The sequence below is a fragment of the Diadema antillarum genome, unplaced genomic scaffold, assembly GCF_040938485.1.
Source record: "Diadema antillarum isolate AM-2024a unplaced genomic scaffold, OU_Dant_1.0 seq00000047_RagTag, whole genome shotgun sequence".
In the NCBI taxonomy this organism is placed as follows: Eukaryota; Metazoa; Echinodermata; class Echinoidea; order Diadematoida; family Diadematidae; genus Diadema; species Diadema antillarum.
Genome location: NW_027271156.1, coordinates 582025 through 607996, shown reverse-complemented (window position 1 = coordinate 607996; position 25972 = coordinate 582025). Strand labels below are relative to the sequence as shown.

At 38.6% G+C, this 25972-nt stretch overlaps 3 protein-coding genes across 3 annotated transcripts; 1 reads left to right on the top strand and 2 right to left on the bottom strand.

The window, feature by feature from the left end:
• Window positions 1-455: 455 nt before the first annotated feature.
• LOC139725489 (cation channel sperm-associated auxiliary subunit TMEM249-like) lies at window positions 456-4336 on the bottom strand. Its single transcript, XM_071636562.1, has 6 exons — window positions 4210-4336; window positions 3491-3594; window positions 2758-2941; window positions 2424-2509; window positions 1062-1140; window positions 456-520 (listed from the first exon to the last, which is right to left on the bottom strand). Exons 1-6 carry the CDS (start codon window positions 4334-4336, stop codon window positions 456-458), a joined length of 645 nt encoding a protein of 214 aa, XP_071492663.1.
• Window positions 4337-10944: 6608 nt separating this feature from the next.
• Window positions 10945-19925, bottom strand: LOC139725488 (kelch-like protein 10). The gene is made up of 9 exons (XM_071636561.1): window positions 19601-19925; window positions 17711-17925; window positions 16664-16944; window positions 15073-15304; window positions 14406-14527; window positions 13723-13944; window positions 12948-13172; window positions 11688-11917; window positions 10945-11210 (listed from the first exon to the last, which is right to left on the bottom strand). Exons 1-9 carry the CDS (start codon window positions 19923-19925, stop codon window positions 10945-10947), a joined length of 2118 nt encoding a protein of 705 aa, XP_071492662.1.
• A 1535-nt stretch (window positions 19926-21460) lies between these two features.
• On the top strand, window positions 21461-25972 carry LOC139725497 (large ribosomal subunit protein bL17m-like). The gene is made up of 3 exons (XM_071636584.1): window positions 21461-21622; window positions 24258-24326; window positions 25448-25972. The coding sequence occupies exons 1-3, from the start codon at window positions 21461-21463 to the stop codon at window positions 25886-25888; spliced, it is 672 nt and encodes a 223-aa protein (XP_071492685.1). The 3' UTR covers window positions 25889-25972.

The following is a 25972-nucleotide window of genomic DNA, read 5'->3' as shown; positions in this document are numbered from 1 at the left end:
TAAAAGGTGGGACACACTTTTTATAAAGACCGATTTGTTTTGCTTTGTGTTTGAAAATCTCAGCCCTTTCAAAAGTGATTTTCATCAAATAAACTATTATATTGTATATGCTCTTTAATTTTTCATATAAGTAGTTTCTTAGTAACTATCTCGCAAAAATTCGAAATCTGAATCTCCTCTTAAAACCAGAACTATATCATCCCTTTAAAGACAAAGAAACGAACAAAGGACGTGGGAGGGGGAAGGGACAGAGTGAGAGAGAGAGAGAGAGAGAGAGAGAGGCGGGGGGGGGGAGGGGTAGGAATGCAGGAAAGCATATCATACGGGGAGATAGTGATTGGGATGCTTCATAATCTTAGTGATGATTCAAACCTCTCAAAGCACTTCAAAGCGGCAAAAAATGAAGTGTTGTTACAATGGATTCGTTTACAGAAAAACAAAATGAGAAGACATTTTCAGAGTTCCTCTTCGATGGAGCTGCTTCGCGACGAAGCAAACGGTGAACGATGGCGGATGACATCTGGAAATTGTTGTTCAGGAAAAACAAGCTATTGACAAACAAGTATCAAAAGTTAAGCAGAGTATTTGGATTTCGGTTACAGTTCGTTATTCCGAGGTTCGTGATTCCGAAAACGTGATTTAAGTTTCGTTATTTCGAATAAGGTTCGTAATGCCAAAGGTTTGTTAAAAGCAGTTAGGCCTATTTTCTATTTTCGGATTAACAAACCTTCGGAATGACAAATATCACCCTTGGATTTCTACCGCATCATCAAATGTAGCTATATGCAGTGTTTGTTTGCAAAACGGCCCGTCTTTCGGTACCGGCTGTTTGCATGACGAGGATCAAAGAGAAAAAAATGATGCCTAAATGTTGCTAATGCATTATTTTAATTCATTATCTTGACGTCAAGATTCTATGGCGATTGTCAACTCTTTGAACAACTACCAATCGTCTATACGACAACCGGGTGTTTCATGAATTTTGGGTGTCTATACGTATATCAAACTAGATTTCCAATCCAACTCGTAAAGTTCCCTTTCGTTCTGAAGAGAAAGGATACGACGTGTTGATTTGTCCGTCCAGTCAAAGTAGTTGATGCCCAATCTGCTTGCCAAGCGGCGCCCCAACTTTTCAAGTTTCTATAATAAAGCACAAATGTCGACTGCAAGTCATTTTGTGTATATTTTGTTCTTTTGCTACTGAATATTTTAATGAATCATACTAATTTGTCAACTGTAAGTCACTTTTTTTAACAATGATTTCATACCCATGGTGTACAAGTTTTAATGTGTATTTCTCGCTGAAGTTTTTTTTATATCAATTTTATATTTATGTCAAGTGGACCCCTTTGTAATTCAGCTGTGCTGAAAGGGCTATCCACCCTATTGCTGGAAATGAATGAATAAATAAATAGATAATAAAATACAAAATAATGGATAACATCGCTTCCCTTTCGCTTTGTATACATTAATAAACGTAATCATGTGTTAACTTTTTCTTCGGACTGTCATCTCTGCAATCTATTTGCTCATTTATTACCGGTGGCCTTCTGCATCCCAAGCCCACCAATATACATTCTAACAATAATTCAGCCAGACCACCGTTATTCCTCTGTCGTGAATGGCTCGAAATCAACAGATCATTCCATGCCGTTATCAGATTAATGTAACGTATACGTTTAGTGTGTTTGAATGTACCGATTATACGAAGAAAATGAATGTATTCATTCGTAACGATTTTCTTCAAAGCAGAAAACCTTCAATTTGATTTGAAACAAATTACATCAACTCTAATTAGAATATGTGAAAAAAGCAATGTAAAGGCTTTTGTCAAAAATTCGAAAAACAAAGTCTCATTGTTCGTCTATTCCATAGAGAGTGGGTTGTCAAGAACGATGCTATCTTTGCTTGTTTTTTTTTTCTCTCTCTCTCATCCAGAGGGTGGAAAATGGTTCACAGGGTGAGCATTTGTATCGGATACTATAGTTTTTCCGGATTTGTTTTTTTTTCGAAATAGATGTAGGGAATATACTTTTCTCTTTTTTTCGGAATGACATTCTAAATCCACGCAAAACACGCGTGTTCGGTATACATGCGCAGCAGCCATGGGTTTCGATTCACGGTGTAACAACACATCCACGTTATTTTTTCTTCCAATCATTGTAATATCCTTTTGTAATGACTGTCCTGCCTTGAGTAATGTATTAATTTCCTTGTTATGATTTGATTTCTTTATTTCTGACCAGAACGTGTATAGGCCAATAATCAGTAAACATGGCATAGCATGATATACTCCTGTCCAAGTTAATGGTTTTGACTGAACTGAACTGCAGAGTGAGGTATTAAGGCCGGAGCACAAGATTAAAAAAAAAAATGAGACAAAAAGCCTTGCTCGATATACTTATCGGGAAGAATTATCTTACCTCTTTTCGAACAGTCGATGAAGTCAAATCTTGTGGAGCGAGGTTGTAGCCATTCAAAACTATCTTGAAGAAAATTTCTCCAGAACCTACAGCGTGGGTTGTTAGAGAAGCATTAACAGAAAAATCAACTGTGCCGCAAACATACCATTTATAACAGTCAGCATATGGTCAGTCTGATATACATTGCCTTGGATATAACGGACTGTAACGATACTAAATGTAAGCCCTAACCCTCAGAAGTTGCAACAATCAAAGTCGCCTTTTCGCTGCACCCACTCGATCGTGCTCATTGAACTTCCCCATAAGAATAATTATGATATTTTATAACACTTACCGCTGTTCTGACCAATAAGCCTGATGTAGATGTTGTGCAGGAGACCGCGGTAGGTCAGATCACCTTTCTTCACGATGTAGTACTCGCCTCGGGGGAGGTCGATGATGATCTTGATCATGTCCTTGTGGACGTAGATGCGATGGAGACTGATGACGAAGAAGAGCACGGCGAACGAAATGAATTGCTGGTCGAAGGATAAGGAAAATGAAACCAAGAAAGTAATTGACGTGTGATAATCAAATCAAATCAAACAAATCAAACCTCACAAAAAAGAAATATTAAAGTTTCAGCTACATTGTTTGATAAAATGAAAGAAAGCAATTAAAATGGAAACTTAATATTCCATTTATTTTCATTCAGAAGTCCCCCCCCCCCCACACACAAAAAAAAAACCAAAACTCACCAAACATAAAGAATCTAAAAGTGTTGCTTAGCTAGATATCCTCTGAATTTCCTTCTCTTAGTACCAGCTCGGGGACATTTGACATAACACAGTTTGAAAAACGTTATTAATATAAGGATTTTATCCTTGCTCTTTTTTTTTTTGTTCCAATTACACGGCCCTCAAAGCACACAAACTGTCAAATAGTAGTCAAACCATGCAGAGTGGTTACACCCTATATGTATGTATTCCTATGTATTGTGCAAAAAAAGGGGGGCGAGCCCCCCCCCCCCCTTCCCTTTGTTATTTTCTTTATCTTTTTGTTTGTATTCCAGGAAGATTGTTACTTACCGACGGATCCCAGAACAGGTACCAGAGCGTCACTCCTATGACCTCGACGATGATTCCAAAGAGGAAAATCCAAAACCACTGGGATCGGAATTCATATATGAACCCTACGTCACAAATTGAAAAAAAAAAAATCACGTATAGTAATCAACAATGGTAAAGTTATGCTATCAACCACCTGAGGCTATAAAAGTAGATACACTTTAAAGTATTATGGGTCTACATGTATTAATGCTCTATAAGAAAAAAAAATGATTATCGGGACATACACTATAGATTTTCTATTAAATGTATAAATATATTTATAAAGAAAATAGAACAGGCAGGCTCTACACACGCACACACATTGTACAGGGCGATCAAAAAGCATTCATACAAACACACATATGTACACATAATAATGAACAATAAAGTAGGCCCTATGCATATAAAGTTTATGTAGGCTCTACATATTTATACATGGACAAGTATTCAATTCGATTCAGTTCAAAGTAACGTGTTTTTTCTTTACCAAATCGCTGCAGTGACGCGTACCTGCAGGCCTATGCACCTTGAGCAAAAACTGACCCGCACGATTCTGAGGGGTCTATATAATAATTAGTGATGTAAAATGTCTTTAAAAAATCGTAGAAGTCTGTTGTGTTCTTCATCAACGTCGCCTAATTCCTCGTTGATTATAACGTGCTCTAACGTTAGGAATCTTCCATACGATTTCTACTTACGATTTGGCGCAGTCTCTGTAAACGGGTGGGTGTGGTTTTCCGCTAGTTTTTCCCGGAACACGTCCTCGGGTCTTGACCAGATAGACATGTCCCAGGTCCCAAAAATTCCCACCACTGTCTTCTTCATTTTACTAGAAATAACCGAAACGTTTCTAGTAGAGTTTGAGAAAGTCGTATGCGATCATTATTCTTTACAACACTACAGGATCATAAACATAGCATGCAACAGACACTCCTAAGATTTGTTTGTTGCGCATGTTATACGTGCTCTATTTTTGTGTACGCGCATCGTCAGGACTGTGCGTATTCTTACTAAGAAACAATGCGCAGGCGCGATCATCATCAATCATTTTCATTATTACGTCATTCACTGTTGTCTTTTTCTCCTAATAACAGCAACAACAAAGTAATACAAGGGTGTACAATAATCAAATATCAATCTTTGCAATAAATTGCGCCATCAAGTGCTAGAATGGAAATTAGGGTTCTTTTGTAGATTGCGAAGAAAGTGAGATTAAGACAATGAAACGCATGAAAAAAAAATGTATGAAGGAGCATCAAATCAGTCGTTAGACTGGGGCATCCTAGCGATCATAGATTATTAACACCTTCTCTGACTACTTGTATTATTCCAACACCCTTGACGCGTATTGCATGATTAGCACGCCACGGCTGAGCATCGTCAGTATCCAATTTAGGGAAGAATCTGTGCATTTTTCAACACGTTGTAACTGAATCTGAACGCTGGATTTGCAAGGTAGGGCAATAAGGCACGAATATGTTTAGGTATGTGTTTTATTATGGATCAGCAGCTTTGTAAACCAATAAGAAGTAGGGCTCCTAAGAATATCATTTCGACTATGAGCATGTATAGATAGATAACGAAATGACGAACTTACATTGGTTATTGACACTTAAACGCTCAAAATTATGTAATGCGTACAAAATATAAAATTTTGTATATAAGATATAAAATCAGTACAGTTGATTAACGCTTCAGAAATCAGAAATGTAATACAGTGTATGTGTACTGCGTAGGGAAATGAACGGTGATTAATTCGGTGTGATTGTTTTCAACTTCACATATCTGTTGTAAATATAGCTATATTGTAATTTGTTCACTGTAAGTATCTGTAAGTATGTCTCTACCTCCCATGTGTCCAGAATAGGACGTGGTATATTATAATACATGTCCTTTGTTTTTACTTATCAATAAAGACGTGATTACAACAAATCTTGCCTCTTTCGTGTATGTATGTTTGAAAACAATACGGCCTTTTTCATTTGATTCCTCTTTGCATGTTGCATAATCTATGTTTATTCTCTTGCAATATCCATTAAAGGGACTGTACATGCAGTACTTGTTGAGGTGGGGATTCATGTTTTGAATATTCCTAAGTGAGATAATGAGAAACCTTTTATGAAATATGAAAGAGCATGTAATTTTAAGAAGGATTCAACGTTTATTTGAGGAAAATTGTTTTTCAAATGGCTGAGACATCCAAAAAAGTGATGCGACAGGCCACGCCTTGTTTTTGGATATCTCAGCCATTTCAAAACCGATTTCATCAAATAAACTTTTGATACCCCTTAGAATTGCATGCTCTTTGACATCTCATAGAGTGGTTTCTGAATATCTCGCAAAACGTTAAAAACGTTAAAATCCTCACCTCGACCAGAACTGTACACACCCTTTAACCCTTTCTGTGCAAATAAGTCATATACGCACAAATTACACACTCACACTCACATACACACACGCACACACACACACACACACACTCACACACACACACACACACATACCATATATACCAAAGACGAATCTTACATTCACAAAATAATGAAATATCTCAGAGATATACAGTGGATAGTTCAATCAACGTCAATGGCAAGAAAGAACATAACAGCTCTATTGAAGAATGACAATCATCTCTTTAACACAATGACTATACTGCCTTTTATTTATCAATCCAGACTTGTCAGGTATACAACTGAAAAGCAACAGTCCAAAAATTGCGTATGGCAATATTGTCTGTACTGAACATGGTTTCGTTTTGCAAAAGTTGGGAACAACGAGACTTCTATTGTGCCCTGCACACAACATTGTTTGCAGATATAGTATTTTTCTTTTTTGCACTATATCAAGGAGAGAGTGACGTTTGTTACTATAAGTATTTTATTTTTTTAAAAAGCAAACGTGCTGTAGATGTAACAAATTCTTTGATCATTTTCACAAATATCAAGAAGAGATGTTGCAGAAAAGTGTTGCAGAAAAATGTTGCATACCATAAAAATATATCTATATAACATTCTATCCCTTTTTTCAGAATCAAATTGCGTATAGAATCGCAGGCACGATTGAGTTAGAAATAAATAATTTACTCTATTACAAAAACATTGCAATTCTTCGTATTGTGATTTAAAGATGCTACAGCAGACAATTCAACGTTTTGCAAATCAAGAGTCCAATATGTAATCAAGATTGACATAATCTGATAAAAATGATAATTATGCCCATGGAGGGAAATAATCTTATATAAACGTGATGTTGCTTTGGCAATTAATACACCATACAACAACAAATAAATAAAAGGGGGTCACACGCTTCTTTTGCGATAGTTTAACCCGTCTGGGACAACAAAGCCAAATATAGTCCATCAATACCGAATGAATAATTAGTAATACAAAAGAGAAGTGGTATATATAACTATAATTATATATCACCCCACCGTCATTTTGTCTTGCTTTAAATTGAAACTGTAGAGCCAAATGATCCATTCATGGTTTTAACAGCTTTAAAACACGTAGAATTTATAACGCTTTGAAACCACTGATATTGATGAATCACATACAAAACAGAACGATCGCACATAACCTCAGTAAAGACTCACTCGGACTTAGAAATACTCATAGGACGGAAACGGGAACATTGGAACAATATTGTTCCTGATTCGCTAAGAGCGAATGCACCTTGCAAAAAGAAAAAGAAAAAGAAAAAAGAAACCACACAACAAACAAACAAACAAACAAACAAACAAACAAACAAACAACAAAGAACAAGCCGAAGAAAAAAAATCGAAAAAAAAAAATAAGCACAAGCAAGCAGAAAAAAAAAACTCCCCCAAAACAAAATTAACCGAATGTGTTTAACAAATTTGTTAGATAAAACAGATAAAACAAACCGTGTTAATTACCTTTGGAAAAAATACATACCGACGCTATGGATACCAATAACACATTTGGAGTTGTTGCCCATTCACATTATGACAATGGTCTCTATATGCATCAAGGTAATATCCGACATGGATATCGATTATTATGTATGTATATGAGTATTGATGTTGGATGCACAAAACACCCCCTTCCAGCACACGCGTCAAGGTGTGTCAATCACAATGCATCATTCACCAAACGAATAACTTGAAGACAAGGAGGGTAAGTAAGTCAAAGGACATTACGGGAAATGAACAGTGATCCACTCCTTTAAAGGGAAATTCCTGTGCAGTTGAAAGTTAGTTTGAAAAGAAGGAGTGTTTTCTCCGTTTTTGGCACAACAATGACAATTTGACCAAAATTTGGACGAAAAATAAAGAACTTATGAAAATTTGAAGTTTCACTATTGTTCCGGAAGCAGTTCTTTAACAGTCAATGTGAATTTGCAAATAGTGAAGTGATGATGTCATTCCCTCACAACTTGTTATACAGTTTGAAAATAAGATTTTAAACTTTCCAGTTTTTCATTTCAACACGAATATCCCCAGACTTAAACCTAATGTGTCTGATCATTATTCAACCAAGAATGATATTACACTGTAAAAACATCGGTGTTAGATTCAACACCACGGGTGTTAAATCTAACACCGATCAAACTTCAATAGAGGACCACACCCACAGGTGTTGAAAATGCACTGTGATGGTGTTGAAAAGTGTTCACCTGACACTTCGTGGTGTTAATTTGACACTGTACCTGGTGTTATTTTGACACTGTACTGGTGTTAATTCAAAAATGACACCACATGGTGTTGATTTGATATTTGTTGGTGTTAATATCAATGGTTTAACACCAGTCCAGCTTCAATAAGAGACCACACCAGCTGGTGTTACTGTGGTGTAAATTTATTTTCACATTTTTTTCAAAAATCTAGTATTTTAATGTAAAATTCTTGATCGTCTTGTTTAAGTTAAAAATCAACAAGAAGTGTAGTTACTAAGAAACTCTTCAAAAACAGTTTAAAAATTGGAAATGACACCCGGAGGTGTTGATTTAACACCATAAATGAGCACCGAAAATTTAACGCCAGCTCGGTGTTCACTATTTAACACCGGACTTTTTGCAGGGTATGGTTTACACTTTGATAACAGAAAATTGAATTTTCGTCACTTTTTTTTTTTGTACGCGATCAATGAAAAATTCTAAAGTGGTGACATCATCAGCTCGCATATTCATCATTTGCATAGTTATATCAACTGTACCAGAACTGTTCCGCAGAAATTAGCAAACCATCACAATTTCTCTAATTTTCATTTTGACCAATAGTGTTCACTCTCGCACTTGCAAGATTTTACTATCTCTTATCAGACAAATCTATTACTGACTTGGAATTTCCCTTTAAGATCTATACATGGTGGCCCAGAAAGAAAGGAACGCGTAAGATCTTTAATTTCAGCAATATCGTTGCAAATATGTCTTTATTTCGCACACTGTTTGAAAGGCCATTCTTTTTCCAATAGAATGACACTAATTTCTTTAATTTTGGTTAATGTGTTATGATTTTAGGACCATTTTTGTCAACCCTTGCCATTTTCAAAATGTGATCATTTTGCACTCTCAGAGATACCGAGACCAGCGAGAATTCGGCTTGCTATAGAACCAGTAGCATTCACAATGATATTCACAATGACATTCACATTATTCACAATGATAACGGACAATAACAATTACACATTCCGCCCCACATTCCACACATTGTGAATGCTACTGGTTTTATGGCAAGCCGAATTCTCGCTGGTTTCGGTATCCCTGAGAGTGCAAAATGATCACATTTTGAAAATTGCAAGGGTTGACAAAAATGGTCCTAAAATCATAACGCACCAACCAAAATTAAAGAATTTGGTGTCATTCTATTGGAAAAAGAATGGCCTTTCCAATAGTATGCAAAATAAGGACATATTTGCAACGATATTGTTGAAATTAAAGATCTAACGCGTTCCGTACTTTTTGGGCCAACCTGTATAGTAGGATCACCTGCCAGTCATCTCCAATATTGCATTACAAAGAAGGGATTTCCCAAACATTGTATAATAGGAACAGGGCAGACGCTTGCATAAGTAGCCATGAGAAATATATCACACTCGACTGCAAACACCACATTGGCAATCTATTTGCATCTAATCAAAGGAATGCAGCAAGTTACCGCAATTATTTTCTTTCTCTCTTTCGGCATGAATAAGTACAAAAAATTTATTGCTTTGAAAAATAGATATAATCATTAAACGTAGAATGATTTCCTTTATAAATGATATAAGTACTTTCATATTTCTCTATGTACATGAGACCAATCAAGCTCACGGGCCTTTACTAGAGACAGTGAGCAGATTCTTTAAGCTGTACTCAGTGGAAATATCCACTGCGACTATTTTCTTTCTGTTCTTTTTTTTTTTTTAGTTCAAGGGAGATGATTTAAACTGTGGTCAATATCAATGCTGGTTATCCGCTTTTCACCTTTGTACATGCATGATGCATTCTTCTACCGTGCAATATAGTGCTGGATTGATATTCTCACTGGTTGACAATCACTGAATTTCTCAAACCAATGTGTCAGCTATAGTATACACAATCGTCAAGATGTATGGCTGCTTCCGAAAGGCGTTCATGTGGAAGGGCTGAAATGACTTTTATCTGTGACACAGAGACCAATGCCGAGAATTCTTGAATTCAAATCCTTCTTTTCCCAATTATGTCGTGTGTTTTAACACAATGCTTCCTTCAACTTCATTTGAAATTTTTCGTAAGATGGGACTGGTATCCGCATAGCCATGTCTTATGTTGGCGCAAAATTTTCTACGAAAACAGTAAGTTCTACCAGAATGCCATATTTGTGTTTGTTGAGTGAGTCATAAAAAAAGAAGATTCAGCCATGTTATGTAAGATTTTGTACGGATGTATGTGCGTTGGTGTGTGCTTGTATGAGTGTCTTAAGATATGCAGTGAATAATGTTGTATACGCTGCAAGGCACTCTTCAAGGTGTCAATAGGAAACGGTATGACATTGTATGAACTATAAATGTTTCGCTGAAGAGGGAGCCGGTTTTAAAGAGGCTGATACTTGCAATGTCTTCTGAAGATGAATTTGAAGGATTTTCTGTTTTTCTTTAGTCATTCATATGCTTACAAAGTCGTAACGACATTGCACGTCTTTTACAGAAGAGCGTACAAGCTTTTAGGTATAACGTGAAATATATAACGTTTAACGTTTAGAGTGGGTATTTACAGCTGCATTAAGTATACTTTTTTAGACTCCTTAGAGCGCTCGGCAAGGTGCAAGACAAACAGCTTGAGTGGACGAAATGAAGTTCGTTGTTAACCTTCTTTTTCAAGGGCCATACAGCCAGCACAATTTACATCCCCGTGTTATATCTTGAACATATTTTGGAGACTCTTTATAGGTATAGAATCATGGTCGGAGTCGCACAGTTTGTCATTCCAACACTATAGCACACCTTTCATCTATATTATTGACCCGAACTATCGTTGCTATGGTTACTCCTACTTTGGCTAGCATTGCTACTGGCGCCAATTGTTGGGTTGACATTTGGGTGCCTTCGCTGATTTGGTGATCGATCGGGGAACTGGACCTCCTCATCGGCCTCAACATCCTCCTCGTCGTCCTCCTCTTCGTCGTCGTCATCCTCGTCCTCCTCGTCCTCAAACTCCTCCGCGTCGTTGTTGGCTTGCTCTTGCTCAAGTGCAGCTTGTCGACGGAGAAACTCGTTAATTTCTGTCAAAGAAAAATAATCTTAAGTCTATATAGGCCTGCTGTTTAATAGGCGAGGCTTGCATTGTTTGCTTGAATCGATGTCCCTATCACAATTCCAAGGAAAAATAAGGCACGCGAACGAATCACAGGTTCTGATTATTCGTCATCCTTTGATCATAATCGTTGTTAATGTATCTCGATAACCTAGCTGCGTTCCCTGTTTTGCGAACTATACACATAAGCTTGTCGTGGTTCTTGTCATCAGGGATAGTCTCTGAATTCGTCCAGTTTGCCGGTGATATCTCGAACCACCTATCCCCTTTCTCTTTCCAATATTTGCTCATTTTGATATTTATCTTGACAAAACAACCTTGGCAATACTAAGTTACTTTTTATGATTCATCACGCAATCTATGTGATCATAAACATCACATCCAAGGATGAAGTGACGTAAATCTCACAGATTTTGATCTCATCGTCATCACCATGGTTACCTACCTGCTTCATCGGCGGCTTCCTCTGCAGCTGGATCATTAGACAGCAGACGCGCATGATTGCTCTCCTCCATGGCAATGGCCGCCTGCTCGAGCGAGGCCTGGGTGGGGACGAAGGCCGGCGGAGGTAGATCTCTATCCCTCGGCCAGGTGAACTCCCGGACGTTGGGCAGGTTCGCCACGACGCCGATGGACAGGGCGCTTCGGTATACGTTCATGTCGCAAGCATCGTACCTGGATCAAGCGGCCAGAAGGTATAACCACACGTTGTAGTAATGCATGCTTGTTGATTTGATATATACACCGTTTGATATATCGGTGGCTCAATTCTACAGAAATTGTCGAACTTGAGTGACTAAGCTGAACTTTGATGTGCAAGTGAATGAGGAAACACTCAAGCATAGTACATACACAAGTTATGAAAATGATGTAGTCACTATCAAAATATCTATGAACATTCATACCATTGCTAGTGAGCCGTTTACGAAAATTGTTTCTCCCAAACTTTTTCTTGAGAAATATTGCATACGGCACTTTGAATATAAGTTTATTGCTCTTGTTGTTTCAGTTTTAAACTGAATTTATATCCTATCGGAAAATTTCTTCAAGCACCTGGTGAAGAAATTGTCTGTAAACTTATCCTTTATGACAACGAAGGAAATGATGCATTCATACGACATTGGATGACTATCAATATTCATCATTCTTATTGAATAGAAGAAAAAACAAAACAAAACCCAAAGGTGATAAAGAACTCAAGGTAATCAACGACCCCTGTTCAAGACTTGAGCGCAAGGAAAGGTGTAGATATTTCATGACAAGAATACGCATTTATTAAAGCATTCAGCAATCCTATCTGTCAAACATTGCCCATTAGCATTGATTCCAAAGACAGATAGTGTTCAAATATCGATAACCTAAGGCTACATGCCAAATCGACATTAATCATCAATCGACGTCTATCATAATCCCTATCTTCTGTATATCTCTATTCATTATTCATTCATTCATCCATTCGTTCATATATCATTCGAATGCATTGATTCATTTATCTAATTGAAATGATTTACCTATTCATATTTTATGTGTTTATCTATTAATTCATTTATTCATTCATCTACAGTATCTACATGCATATTAGTCTGTCTTTCTGCTTTCCTATCCACTATATACCCAAGTATCGCTTAATCATCAAACAATCGAAAAAAAAAAATCAGTCCAAAACACATTTTTTTCCTCCATGACCTCTACGTGTCTGACTGACCATTCGTCGTTGTCCGGATCGTAGCACTCGACGTTGTAGATGGTGGTGATGCCGTTGAACCCGCCAATGACGAAGATCATGTCGTCGAGGACGGCGACGCCGAAGTTGCTGCGGTGGATGTACATGCTTGGAGCAACGGTCCATTGGAGGCTTCCTGGAGCCCAGCGCTCCATCGTGTTCAGGCGGGTCAGCCCGTTGAAGCCGCCGACGGCGTAAACGCTGCTTCTGTTTTTGGTTGCACGCGGACCAAAGTGAGAGCAAGCATTTGTTAAATTGTCACTTTTTGCGGCTCTGTTGACGTGCACAGGAACAGCTTGATGACAACCAAGAAATGAATCACAGAACGTATTCCTAAATGCTGAATTAACATTTTCTTTTTCTTTATTGGGGTGACATTGCTAAAGGCAAATGGACTTCAAGGAAGCGCTGATGATTAGATAGGGCTTAGTACTTCAGTGTCGATGCAACTTTCATTAGCTCTCCCAAATACACATTTATGTTTGTGGATGACCTCATAAAATTCACCAGATCACCACTATCGGGAACAAGATGGTTTGAATATTCAAATGATTACATTGATAAGAACACTGTGTGGGGATGATAGCTCCCAGACGAGAAAAGTCAACCGAAGATACGCAGTAAGATACGGATCCCTTTTCATGCACACAGGAAGCATATTTTACATCAATTTTGGCGTAAATGTTTCTTCCTGTCCGTTGCCACACATGCATAGTGGTATTTTGAATGCGTATAGCTTCCGCAGTCATCGTCTTACCTGAAGGCCACTGCTCCAACACCGCTCCGTCTGCTGTTCATGCGAGGCAGGTCCCGCCACTCGTCCATTTCGATGTCGTAGAGCTCCGCAGAGTTCAGGCACTCGTTGCCGTTGAACCCGCCTACGATGACGATCTTGCCGTCCAGATGGCACGCCGACGCATCGCTGCGATGGTGGTTCATCGACCGGATCAATGTCCACTGATTGTTGACCGGGTCGTATCTTATAAAGGTAATATTGAGCGTCATTTCAGTGTCCTGATAATTTATATTCAGACATAATATTGTCACACGCTTGCCTTTATAGGGATGATAATACCACTTAAATGTATTGGTATAAATCTATTTTAAAAATGATAATCATAGCATGATGTAACAATTTGGGAAATCTTTTTCTATAGACCATACGTTATTTCTCATCAAGCAACAATTGTCAATATACAACACGTGACACTGTATAGCAGTATGTTATTTTACTTTGGTCACATGGCATCGAATATAATATGGTTTTTTTTTTTCTTTCAAAGTATAGAAGGAAACATTGAATATGATAAATTCCGGCCACGCCCTGTCCCCGAATCAATATCCTCAACCGGGTTCTGCAAACAGACAGCAATGACAAACTTGGAATGGGCTGTGGGAGAGAAGTGAGTATTCATCCAGAAAGGATAATAGACGAAATACTTTTCGACGGTCTTGAGTCTGGTGTGTCCATCGAAGCCACCCAAGGCGTAGATGCGATCCCCTACCGCGGCAACACTGACGTAGCATCGCCTGGAGTTCATGGGTGCCACCTCTGTCCATACCTTCGTAATAAAAACAGAGAAAAAGAAAAAGGCAAATAGAAAAAAAAAACAAAGAAAGAAATGGAGGAAGGAAGGAGCAAGTGTAATACGGAAAAGTCACCACGACACCACTATTCTGGTGGCGTCTACACTTTCATCGGAGTAAGTCGATACTAATCGCAATCAAAAACAAAATAATAATCAAGCAGGTCTCTCTTGCAACGTGAAATTTTAGTGAGTTAGGTATCTTCTGAATGCATGATTATTACGTCCAAACTTTTAGTGTGCGTGCATTCAAAACTTTTAATAATATGTTAATCATGCTAAACATTACGTCATCAGTGCGTCATGTCGAACATTATGTCATCACTGCGTCATGTCGAACATCACGTCAGCACTTAATTGAGATACTGCCACTTCATTATTACAGCAAAGTTACTTCTGGGTGTGTCGTGATAGAGACATATAGGGCCTACAACATAACGGCACGCGTGCCAAACTGAAGTAAGGAAAAAAAAACATTTGATCTGGTTAATCTCAACACTGTGGTAGAAATCGTTCGTTACCTTGGAAATAGGGTCGAAGCACCTTACGCTGTTAAAATACTGGTTGCTGTCGAAACCGCCGACCGCGTAGAGTTTCATGTTGAGGACGGCGATGCCCATGTAGGCGCGCGGCCGATTGTTCTGTGTGTCTAGCAGCACCCACCTATCGGCCCTAGTGTCGTAACACTCGATGGCACTCGTTGGACTGCCGCCACTCCATCCGCCTACCGCGAACAAGAGCTTGAAAGGCAACCTAATATCAAGAAAAGTCACAAAGGCTTTACGAATACTTTCCGTGTGTCCCTTGCTGCTTAATAGTGGTTTTTGTTATGTATGAAGAACCAGGGGGCATTTCATGAAGCGTTTTGTCCGACAAACTTGTCAAACAAATTTGCTCTCAGCCAACCAGATGTAAGGATTTCAGTAGCTTAATATAACAGTTTGTCAGGTAAAAAATATTTGACAAAACGCTTCATGAAATGCCCCCCCCCCCCCCATCACGTGCCATGCATTGGCACGTCTTCAATGTATGATGCGCATGCGCATTGCGAAATAAAGGCAGCTTCGGAAAGGCACCTTTTCGCGTGCACATTGTGTCATTAAGTGGTCCAACTAATCTCTTCTTTCGTATACCTAAGTATTTACGAGTACATAACAGTTTTGAGATCTGTTAAGTTTCTTTTGGCCAAACATGACGTCATTGGTAGTCATGATCCTCATAGCTTTGATGTTGATGCACTTTCACATTTTGAGATTGTTGCACTTTCACATCATAATCGTATCCATGAATGAATAACTATTTCTTCATCTGTTAAGTAATCTAATTGATTAAGAGTGAGTGGTTGAGATGTTTTAGTCGATAAAAGAAAGGACGTTTTACACCTGTATGAGAGTGATCAACAAAGCAATAATCTACGGTCCTCGTCAGGGCCTCTCCACAGTCCTTTCAGGATTTCATCCTATACCAAGAGTTCTCATTAAGACCGTCTACACGGCAACTCTTCCCCTTCTCATCACATCCATTCACAACATAAAAGACTCTATTCCTCCTCCTCCCCTCCTTTACAACTGTCTTTTCAAATTCCTCATTTTCCCCTGTTTATAGTTCTTTCAGGAGTAATTTCCACGTGCAACTCGATATTCCTATATTGTGTAAAGATATAAATCCTATTACAAATAATGTGGGGAATATGTGTATCATTATCATGCACTATTTACACATAGCATTTCGATGGTTTTGATATTGCTATGTACAACAGGATGTCCTAGATTCGTTACTTTGTTATTTGAATCAATTGTTACTTCTTTTTTTTTTTTATTGCTGCAGGGCTCCCAAGAATAACTGTGTAGAAACAACAGATGGGGCTATACCCTGGTTAAAAAATACTGAATAAATTATCAAATGAATGAATGAATGAATGAATAAATGATTAAACAAATAATAAATAAATGAATGAATGAATAATTGAAAAATGATTAAACAAATGATAGATAAATGAATGAATGAAATGAATAAAAAAAATAAATGAATAAATAAATGAATAAAAAATTAATAAATAAATATCGTTATTTGAATAAAGTTGGCATCGTCAAATAGCAAATTTACACATACCGCGGTCTCGAGATGACCGCACTTGGTCCCTTTAGAGTCTCATTGGGGTCGAAGTTGTAGGTGTAGTGAATGGTCTGCAGTATGGCCGGTCGGCAATCCTCCACGTCTCGCACGAGGGGATGGGCTTTGATGCTATTCATGAAGTAATCCGTATTGATCATGCCGAGGCGGATGTTGAGCAGGAGGCGCGCGACGAGGTGCCGCCGCTGCGCCTCGCGGTGACGAACCCAGCGGAGCACCGCCTCGAAGACGTACTCCTCCATCTTCACGTTCAGTTCGTCCTACGAATTTCCAAGAGTCGACATCATTTTACTCTGTTGTCAATATACAATGTCACTCTCGCACCCTATAGTAGTTGGATGCTTTATACCGCTGAACCGATATACACACTCGATATTATAACTGTCATCTCATAATGACAGGTGGTAGAGACCACTTTTCAGGGAGGATACATTTCTCATGCATAAAGGACAATTGAAATTTGCTATAGGATATCTAGGTTAACCACACGACTATAATCTTTATGTTTTCGGCATGGTTATCGTGATTAATCAATATTCTTGGGATCTCCTAGGAAAACTACGAAATAAAACTGATTAACTATGTAGGAGGTTCATCTCATGTAAAACAAACTGATAATGGGAAGGCTTTGTAATATTGGATATCAATCATATAAACTCGAAGCAACATGCAGCAACCTGGGCTCCATTTCATAAAAAGTTGATATGAAAGCAACTCTTGCTAGAATGGAAATTGTCACGGTAACGACAAGAATTATGCCCTTAAGAAAGGGCCACTCACATACTCCAGAAAGAATACGTGGTGCACCGTGAAGCCTTCTACCACCCAACGTTCTACCACCACGGAAGCCTTCAAAGATTTCAAGAATTATACAGCTTCCTGATTGGCTGTTGTTATTGGAAGTTGCTCTTCCAGCAAGAGTTGCTATCCTAACATATTTTATGAAATGGGACCCAATTGCAGAACAACTTCATCATCAACAACAACAACAACAACAAAAGAATTGCCAACCATTACGTCTTTCACCTGTTTGATGATGGTCTCAAGATCTTCGATGGGTATTTCGAGAAATTCGTCCGCCTTGCTTCCCAGTGCGACCTCCTCGAAGTGGACGAGGATGTAGCGGAAGGCTGACTGCTGTAAGGGAAAGCAGAAGTAGGACTGGGCAAAGCGCCACATCCCGACGCAGTTCGCGGGGCAGAAATGCTCCTCGAGGTACGAACAACATTCCTTCACAAGACCTATAGATTGGAGAAGAAACCAGAGAAAGAGGCATCATCAAAATTCAAGGAAAAGCAAAAAGGAGCATGCTAAAAAATCAAGATTCAAGATTCAACATCTAAATTTATTTCCATGAAATAAACAGAGAAATTATATACAAACTTAATAAGCAGAGCGTATTATTTGTAATAATTGTAAAAACGTAGATTGACAAAATACATATGAAAATGAGTAACAATAAAGAAAAAAAAACAGTAAAGCAAAGAAAAAATTAAATCTTCTGTAGGGCGAAAGGTCAGGGATTTGTACAACTTTATTAACAACGCGTTTTGACAGTGAGAGTCATTGCGCTATCTCTATCGTGATTTGCAATGAATTTTGGTTAACTAAAATGAAGATCTCTTGTCTCTTTTCTGACTATGAAAACCAGTGAACACAACACTGATCGACGGGTTCGTTCATGTTTAAATCGGCGCATTCACAAAATTTGGTTATATAAACGACGATTACTGACAATGTGACAACAATCAATATTAGACTTAGCTAGAGTAATTCCTGCATTGGGGCAACACTACCTTCATGGATCATGAATATAAATAATAATAGCTGAAGTCACTCTTTTAAGAGCGATATCATAATACGCTCTTCTTGAATGGCTGCTACGATTCACCCACTTTATCTAACTTGAGAAGAAAACGGGCATAAAAATTATTATTTTCTTGTCCTCATCGTTAGTAGTTGACCTAGGTGCCTATATCTCACTGTTCATCTGTTTCTAAATGTACCTCCACCACGCGTCCACTGCTAATGTAGCTTTATATAGTTGAGGATTGAAACGGCTACCATTCTGTAATTTCACTCATTGTCATCTTTACGTTAGCTAAGCTCTAAAAATCAGTGCTTCTCAACCGGTGGTCCAGTGGTAGGCGCCTATATACGGCCCATGTGCCGGTGAGCCGCAATGTCGGTCAAAAGTGAAAAAAAAATCGTATTCGATCTGACTGGTTATCGAGTTAAATAAAAAAGGTTGCAAAGAGTGACTCTAAATAATGGGGGCCCATCGCAATAATGATAGTCTAGATGGAACCCACCTACCAGCAGACCCGGCTGACTCACCCTCCCTCGAGGCATTATTCAAGTCCTTCTTGCGAGGGAGACGTAACTGCAGCTCATATATGAAATTATGGATTTTACTTGCCCTCCATGCATATATTTTGTAAATACTCTCGGATGCCTACTTGTGGAATTTGACTGGTGGAGCACACATACGGCTGCACACCCTCACACACTACGGTGCGTAATCTTCAAGCATGAAGCTGCGCTTAACGGAAGAAGAAGAAGATAAACCATGCCTCTACATTATTACCTCCTCTCATCCTGCTTCCATCAAACTATAATAAAGATAACATAGACTATACAGATCCCACCCGTCTAGGCCTAGATGGTTGCAAACTATTAGGTCGGTTGTTTGAGGGTATTTTATAGGCATAATAGCAGACTTAGTATCGAACGCAATGAGAACGCAATATTAGTTACCAGCGTCTCATATCAAAGTCAGATGTCAGCGAGCGTTGCATGGTTCATCTGATTTGAAACGGGTAGACCCTAATCAAAAGATCTTTGAGCCATGAATTTGATTGATGACATCATCCCCAATGGATGCTTTAGGAATCGCCTTGCTTTAGGAATAGTTACCTTGCACGTTGAACTGATCCGCCACAGGCAGGAGGTCTACGACATTTTCGGCGTTGATGGGGGTCGTTCTCGTATAGATGTAGTCGAGAATCTGCGCCATGAGGGGCGGATCAACGCCCGGTATCTTCACAACGTTCTTCTCCGACTCGTGCATTCCATTTGTGAAAAGGGCGCGAAAGTATCTGCTGCACGCCGCAAGAACATTCCGATGAGCTGGGAATTTCTGGTCACCCACATCCAGAGTAACATCGCAAAGTTGTCCGTTCTTGCGCAGCTCGTCGAAAATAGTAAAAGCAGGAGCCTCCAGCTTCGTTTCGGCTTCCATGAAATCTTTTCTTTCCCGATTCTTCCTCAAATTAAATGTCTAATCCCAGGGGTTAACACAATCCATTCTAGTTACACTTCCAAGAACGAGATGACACCTTAATAAATATCATTGGGTTTTACGCGCGTTGCTAAACACATAAGCCTACTCAATAGCCACAGGATGATTGAAGCCCGCGCGTTACCATAGCAGCAGAGGATGCTGACGTAATGGGCGCGTCTCCAGACATGCGTCCATAGAGATGCGCGTACAAAGTTTGGTTGCGTGCAGATTAAGGGGCACACTTTACAAATGTCTTTTTTCATGCTTGTAGAAGAAGAACTATTTGAGTCAGATTTGTTAATGTGTACTAAGCTTTCGACTTCGTCTTTTTTTTTTTTTTTTTTTTTTTTTTGTTCAAGGCCGGCGCCACTTTTTGATCAGTGGGGATCCTTATACTTCCGGGTTTCATGAACAAGTAAAACGAAAATAAAAGCAAAAACAAAGGCTTCAGCGTAACTTCTGGCGAAAAAAAAAAGGTCTTCAGCTCACCTTTCTCATTCCACAAAGGCCTTATCGCATACAGTCAAAAGTGTCATTCTATATTTTTTTTTTTCCTAGTGCCACTTCCGGGGTATGCGCTTTTAGATTTTCTGTATTGTAAGCTTTTTGTTCTTTGGAAAGTTTTGACACAATATGATAATGTACGTTTTTCACACTGTCAACAGTCTCCCAGTGGCGGATTAAATTTTCTCAACAAAACCCGACTTGATGATTCAATACTCTGACAATGCCGACGACATGGACAGCAACAGCAAAATTTGCAACTGATTGACAAATTGCCCTACATCGACGTGAATAAGCACTGACTTGATCAGTGTTTTCGTAGTATACTACTAAAACACTGTTATAGTAATATACCAAAAGCAGTGATCAATTCAGTGCTTATGTTACGTCGATGTACTCGATGTAGGGCAATTTGTCAATCAGTTGCGATGAAAACATCTCGACGGAAGAAATTCATGAATTTGAATAACAGCAAAATTTGTCTCTGGATCGGTGTCATTACCACATGATGCTACATGTATTACACGTGCGTTCTTTTTCTCAAGTCTCTTTGCATGAAAATCGTTGTCCATCCAACTTATAAGGACTACTATTAATTGTTGTAAATGATAATACTCAATATTTTGCTTCATAAAGTAACTTGTGAAAGTTTATAATACAAAATTATCATAAAAATATCATGAATTATTACTATATTGTTGCAATAATTTATGAAATCCCTTATATCATTATGTTTCTTTTATCTTTCAATAAATTGAATTGAAATTGGATTGAAATTGATTGGGTTTTTTACAGTTTTGGTTGATTAGCGAGGTGGTCCCACAACGTCTCTGATTCAACGTCTGGAAGTTAGAATAGCTTTTCACGTGGTCAGGTTTACTGTATGCTGCGTTCATGCTATGCATGCAGCTGTGCAACTGTGTGTGTTTCGCAAATGCTTTTCGTATAGAACTGGTACATGAATCTACATCGCACGTAGTCTCTTCAAGATGAGACGGATAAAATTTAAGATAAAGCCCTACTTGCGCTTCGGTGGTAGCCCGGAAAACCGTGTGAATTTACTTCAAGCATATATTACTGCACTTGTGAAGTATGAACGTATCGAACTGGGTTACATGAAAGCGTACGAGACACAGAAATATGCTGAAAGGGTAAGTACCGATACACTTCCAGTGGGCATTGACGTCGACTGTCGCATGGGCCCACGTACTCTAAATCGTGTTAGTTATTCTGTAAACTGCAATGTACCTTAGTCCATAACTAGGTCTATACACAGCCCAGTCGCTGTACATGGTACGTCGCTGTTTTCGCATAGCGTAGTAACAGCGTCTGGTCGGGCTACTTACTCCATAGACCAACTACAGCTATTTTCTCGGTCTACAGAATCTAGTGGAACATGAACAGTCATAGCACGTCTTCTGTCGAGGATAAGACGCTTTAGATGCCAGTTCATTTCCTGAATAAAATGACCAAGATAAATCGTGTTAAGTAGGTCTAGAGTAACTGCGTCAGTAAGCGGCCGTGCAGCCGTTCGCGGCAGGTACAACATACACGGTAATATACAGCTAAACACAGCATTGCACTGTTACATGCACACTACACATATACTAACACACTAGCAATCAACAAAAACCAACCGATAAAATGGGCACGATCTCTGACAAAAGTGAAATTTTCTCACCTAAATGACAACATATCGCATCCAAAATGAAATTTTCGGTACTTCTTAACATAACAGTTAAGAAACAATGGTCCAAGAAACTGGATTTTTTGTTGTTTTCTCGATGTTCATGGATTTTGAAACATATCCTCACGTAAAATAGAACTTTCGCGAGTCGATGTGGGCCGCCATTTTTTTCGGAAAGTGGATGTTACCATCGAAAAAAAATGAGAAAAACACGAGAAAGACATCAACAACACCGCCAGAATTGCGATCTTGTTTGCGGCCAATGCATGTGCGCACGCTATTTTCACGTGCTTTCGCAATGGGAATTGGCGCTTACGCAATTTTCGCGAGACATGTGAAGGCGTTCAGCTAAAGATCGCGGAGCACGCGCGTATTGCATAGGGATTGTACATCGTGCCGCAAGCAGAAATACTACGTCGCATATCGCCCTTATCGGCGAAAATTGTGCCGGGTTTTGCCCTGGTAAATCATGAAAACTGCGTTGGTCAATGGTAAATTTCTTTCATGAAAACAATTGCGTTAATGAATAATCTTGTCTATGATATATGAAATGGTTGAAAATAATTTGCCTGATTTGTTTACAAGTTGGAAAAACCCTTAACAATGCTTAAACTGCCGCAAACGGGATATTTTACTCTAGACCTATATCGTTTTGACCCAATGACAATGTCACAGACAGCCGCTTACCGCGCTTATATCTGTATTTAGATTTATTTAATACTGCTGCATTCATTCTAACTGTTATGTGGTAACTCTATACTATCCGATGAACATGGTGATGAGATGTAGAACGTAGCTTAATACTGTATCTTATCTCTGTGGACCATAATAGTAAGTATGGTACTGGAATTTGTCATGTACAGTGGACTCCCATTATAACCAAGTCCGTGGGACTGGTATTTTTCTTTCATTGATTAATCATTCAAAGTATCGAAATGACTATTTAGTTCATAACAAACAAATAAACACTGATAAACAAATGGAAAACATATAACGGAAAATGTTGTGGCCTGAATATATACCACGTTGTATTAGTAACTGGAATTTTGTTATAACCATTTTCGTTCATATGATGGGAGTGCACTCACTGTAGATATGTAGCTAGAGATCCTACTTTATCATGTTAATATCATTGTCTCATGCACTAGAAGGTGAGCCTTGGTTTGGTTTCTAACACCTAAAAACTTTTTTTTTTCATTTTTTTTTGTTACACCTCACAAAGATGCAAACACACACATAAAAAAAGCAAAAACACGAACAAACAAAGTGGATTACCAATTGCCAGATGAGTTACTATTTGGCAAATATTCATGATCTATATACAACTGTACAGACCTCTTTACATGATACACACACACACACACATATATATATATATATATGTATAATGTATATATATTATAGATACTATGAAGAGTTTATTGGCAAAAACCGATAAGTCCATTTTTGAAGATTTTGAAGTACGGTCTCTGATATAAAGTACAAAATAATACCTTTTAAATTATATATTGGTCACTACATATAATGGTACATGTATTGTTGAAGTTATGGTCAAAAGAAGCGAAAAATTTCTTATTATTCTCTTTATTTTTCTTGACCTTAATCGCAAATATCTCTGGCAAATATGGACTTATCGGTTTTTGCAAACAAACTCTTCATATGTATATATTTTTTTCAGAATAAGACAAATGTTATATATTGACTGTATGGCATGCACCCGATTGCCAAGTGTATTGCTTCAAGTTGAAATTTGAAAGCTCTTTATCTTGGAAGGAAGATGCATACCCTCCCCCCCCCCCCCCCCTTGCTGACGTGTATATGTAATCTCACTCCTAGCTTCTCTCTGACATAAGGACAGCGTGCAGCTGTGCATTAGGCAATAAGGGTGGAGTGCTAATAGTGTAGAGAGATATGACAAAAGATTAGTGGGGGATACAAAAGGAACTCTTGCCCCCCCCCCCCCCAAACTAATTAACTAGTATGGTGTATGTCACTGTAAAGACAATTATTTGGATAACACTTCCCTCCCACATAACATATCGCCAGCTACATTGTACTCCACAAGTAACGAGTGCAGCATTCCTTTCTCTCTTCAACAGCTTATCACTGTGGCAAAAAGGGGAGACCGGGATCCTGAAGCCATGAAAATAGCCGACTTCTGGCTCAAGGTAAAGACGGAACACTTGTGATACAAATATCTGTGACAAAAGTAACATGATATGTACATAAACGTATTCTTTGCCAGATTCCCATATGATAAGTTACGTAATTTTCTACACACTACGACTGCTTAGCTTTGATGTGTGTCGCATTGGGTTTACTTTGTAATCCTGTATTTTACTTACAAAAAATTACAAGTGTATGTGGATTTTGAATTTACTGGGACATAGAGATGTGGAAGTAGCTTTCTTATATGAACAGTTTGTATGTGTGTGTGTGTGTGTGTGTGTGTGTGTACATATGTATGTGTTTTTCAGAGTATGTTCCTTGAGTGTACGGAATGGACAAAAGTTGTCAACACTGTATGTTTTGTATTATTTTCATAACATTGCAAGGCATGTGATAGTGGAATGAAGAAGGAAAATAAGAAAAAGAAGTACTTAGGGAATTTATTGTTTTTGTGTAAACCAGCACTCTGTTTATAGGCTTGGTACTGCAGACTGTTCTCATCTGTATCACTGAAATTTAATTGAAATGTCACATGAAATATCACTGAAAAAAAAGGAAAAGGCTTTGAAACAAGTACTTGTAAATGCATTACTTTCTTTGTGCATTTCTTCAAAGGACTTTTTTGCATGTTCTGTCTTCAATGTGTTGACTGTGAATGATTTAACAGCTCAATATGTACAATGTATGCATACTTCTTGAAATTTAAAGTGACGTTATTAACCTGTCGAAGACTAGTCGTGAGAATGCACAAACAGGTATTGAAAAATATGTGCTACATTAAACCAGCTTGTTCTAGATGGATTAAAAGCCCTTTTGCTCATGATTGAGTGAAGGGAAAACATCACTAATGATGGTTATTTCTTTAAACCTTGGAGACTGCATACAGATAGCATGATAATGACTGAAAAATTAACAAAGTTTGCTGACATGTTATGATATTTCTAAAATGACAAACATGTGGTCTAACTTGCAGTGCATTAAAATCGTGATGTTCAAAGTCAAGTCTATTGATAATCATAAAATACCTTCAACCAACACTTCAAATTGTCAAAGAGTTCCTGTTACATGTGTCATCTACAAATTAAGTAGTCAATGTTGTCTCTTTTTGTTCTTATCACAGGATAAGAAGCAAGTTCACAAGCTTTTTAAAGTGCTAGGTCCCCGCTTTGAAGGGACAACACGGAACTTCACCAGGCTGTTGCGAGTTCCGGGTTTCCAAGGAGATCACAATCAGAAGACGGCCTTCCTGGAGTACATCGGGAACCCCTACCCACCCCTCACAACGGAGCGCAAGCGTAACTCTGAGTGGCTTCTCAATGTCTTGGTGCGAGGGGCTGTAGAGGACCTCAAGTCCTCCAGGGTTCTGGAGGAGGTGGAAGCATCTCACGCCTACAGCAGCCCTCTGCCAAGCCAGCTGGGGATGTCTGGCAAGCAGTATCACGACAACCTGGACGGTCTCCTTCACGCCGTGGACAAGATTTCTCTCGAAGACGTAACAAATGTGGATCAGACCAAAGCCAGAACTGAAACCTCATCAAGAGGAGAGGGTACCCCGGTCTGATAATGATTTGGAATATTTTCTGCTCTTTTTTTAGAGAGAGGGAGAACTTTTGTCCATGGAAGCAATTATTTTGTTGTCGCAAAA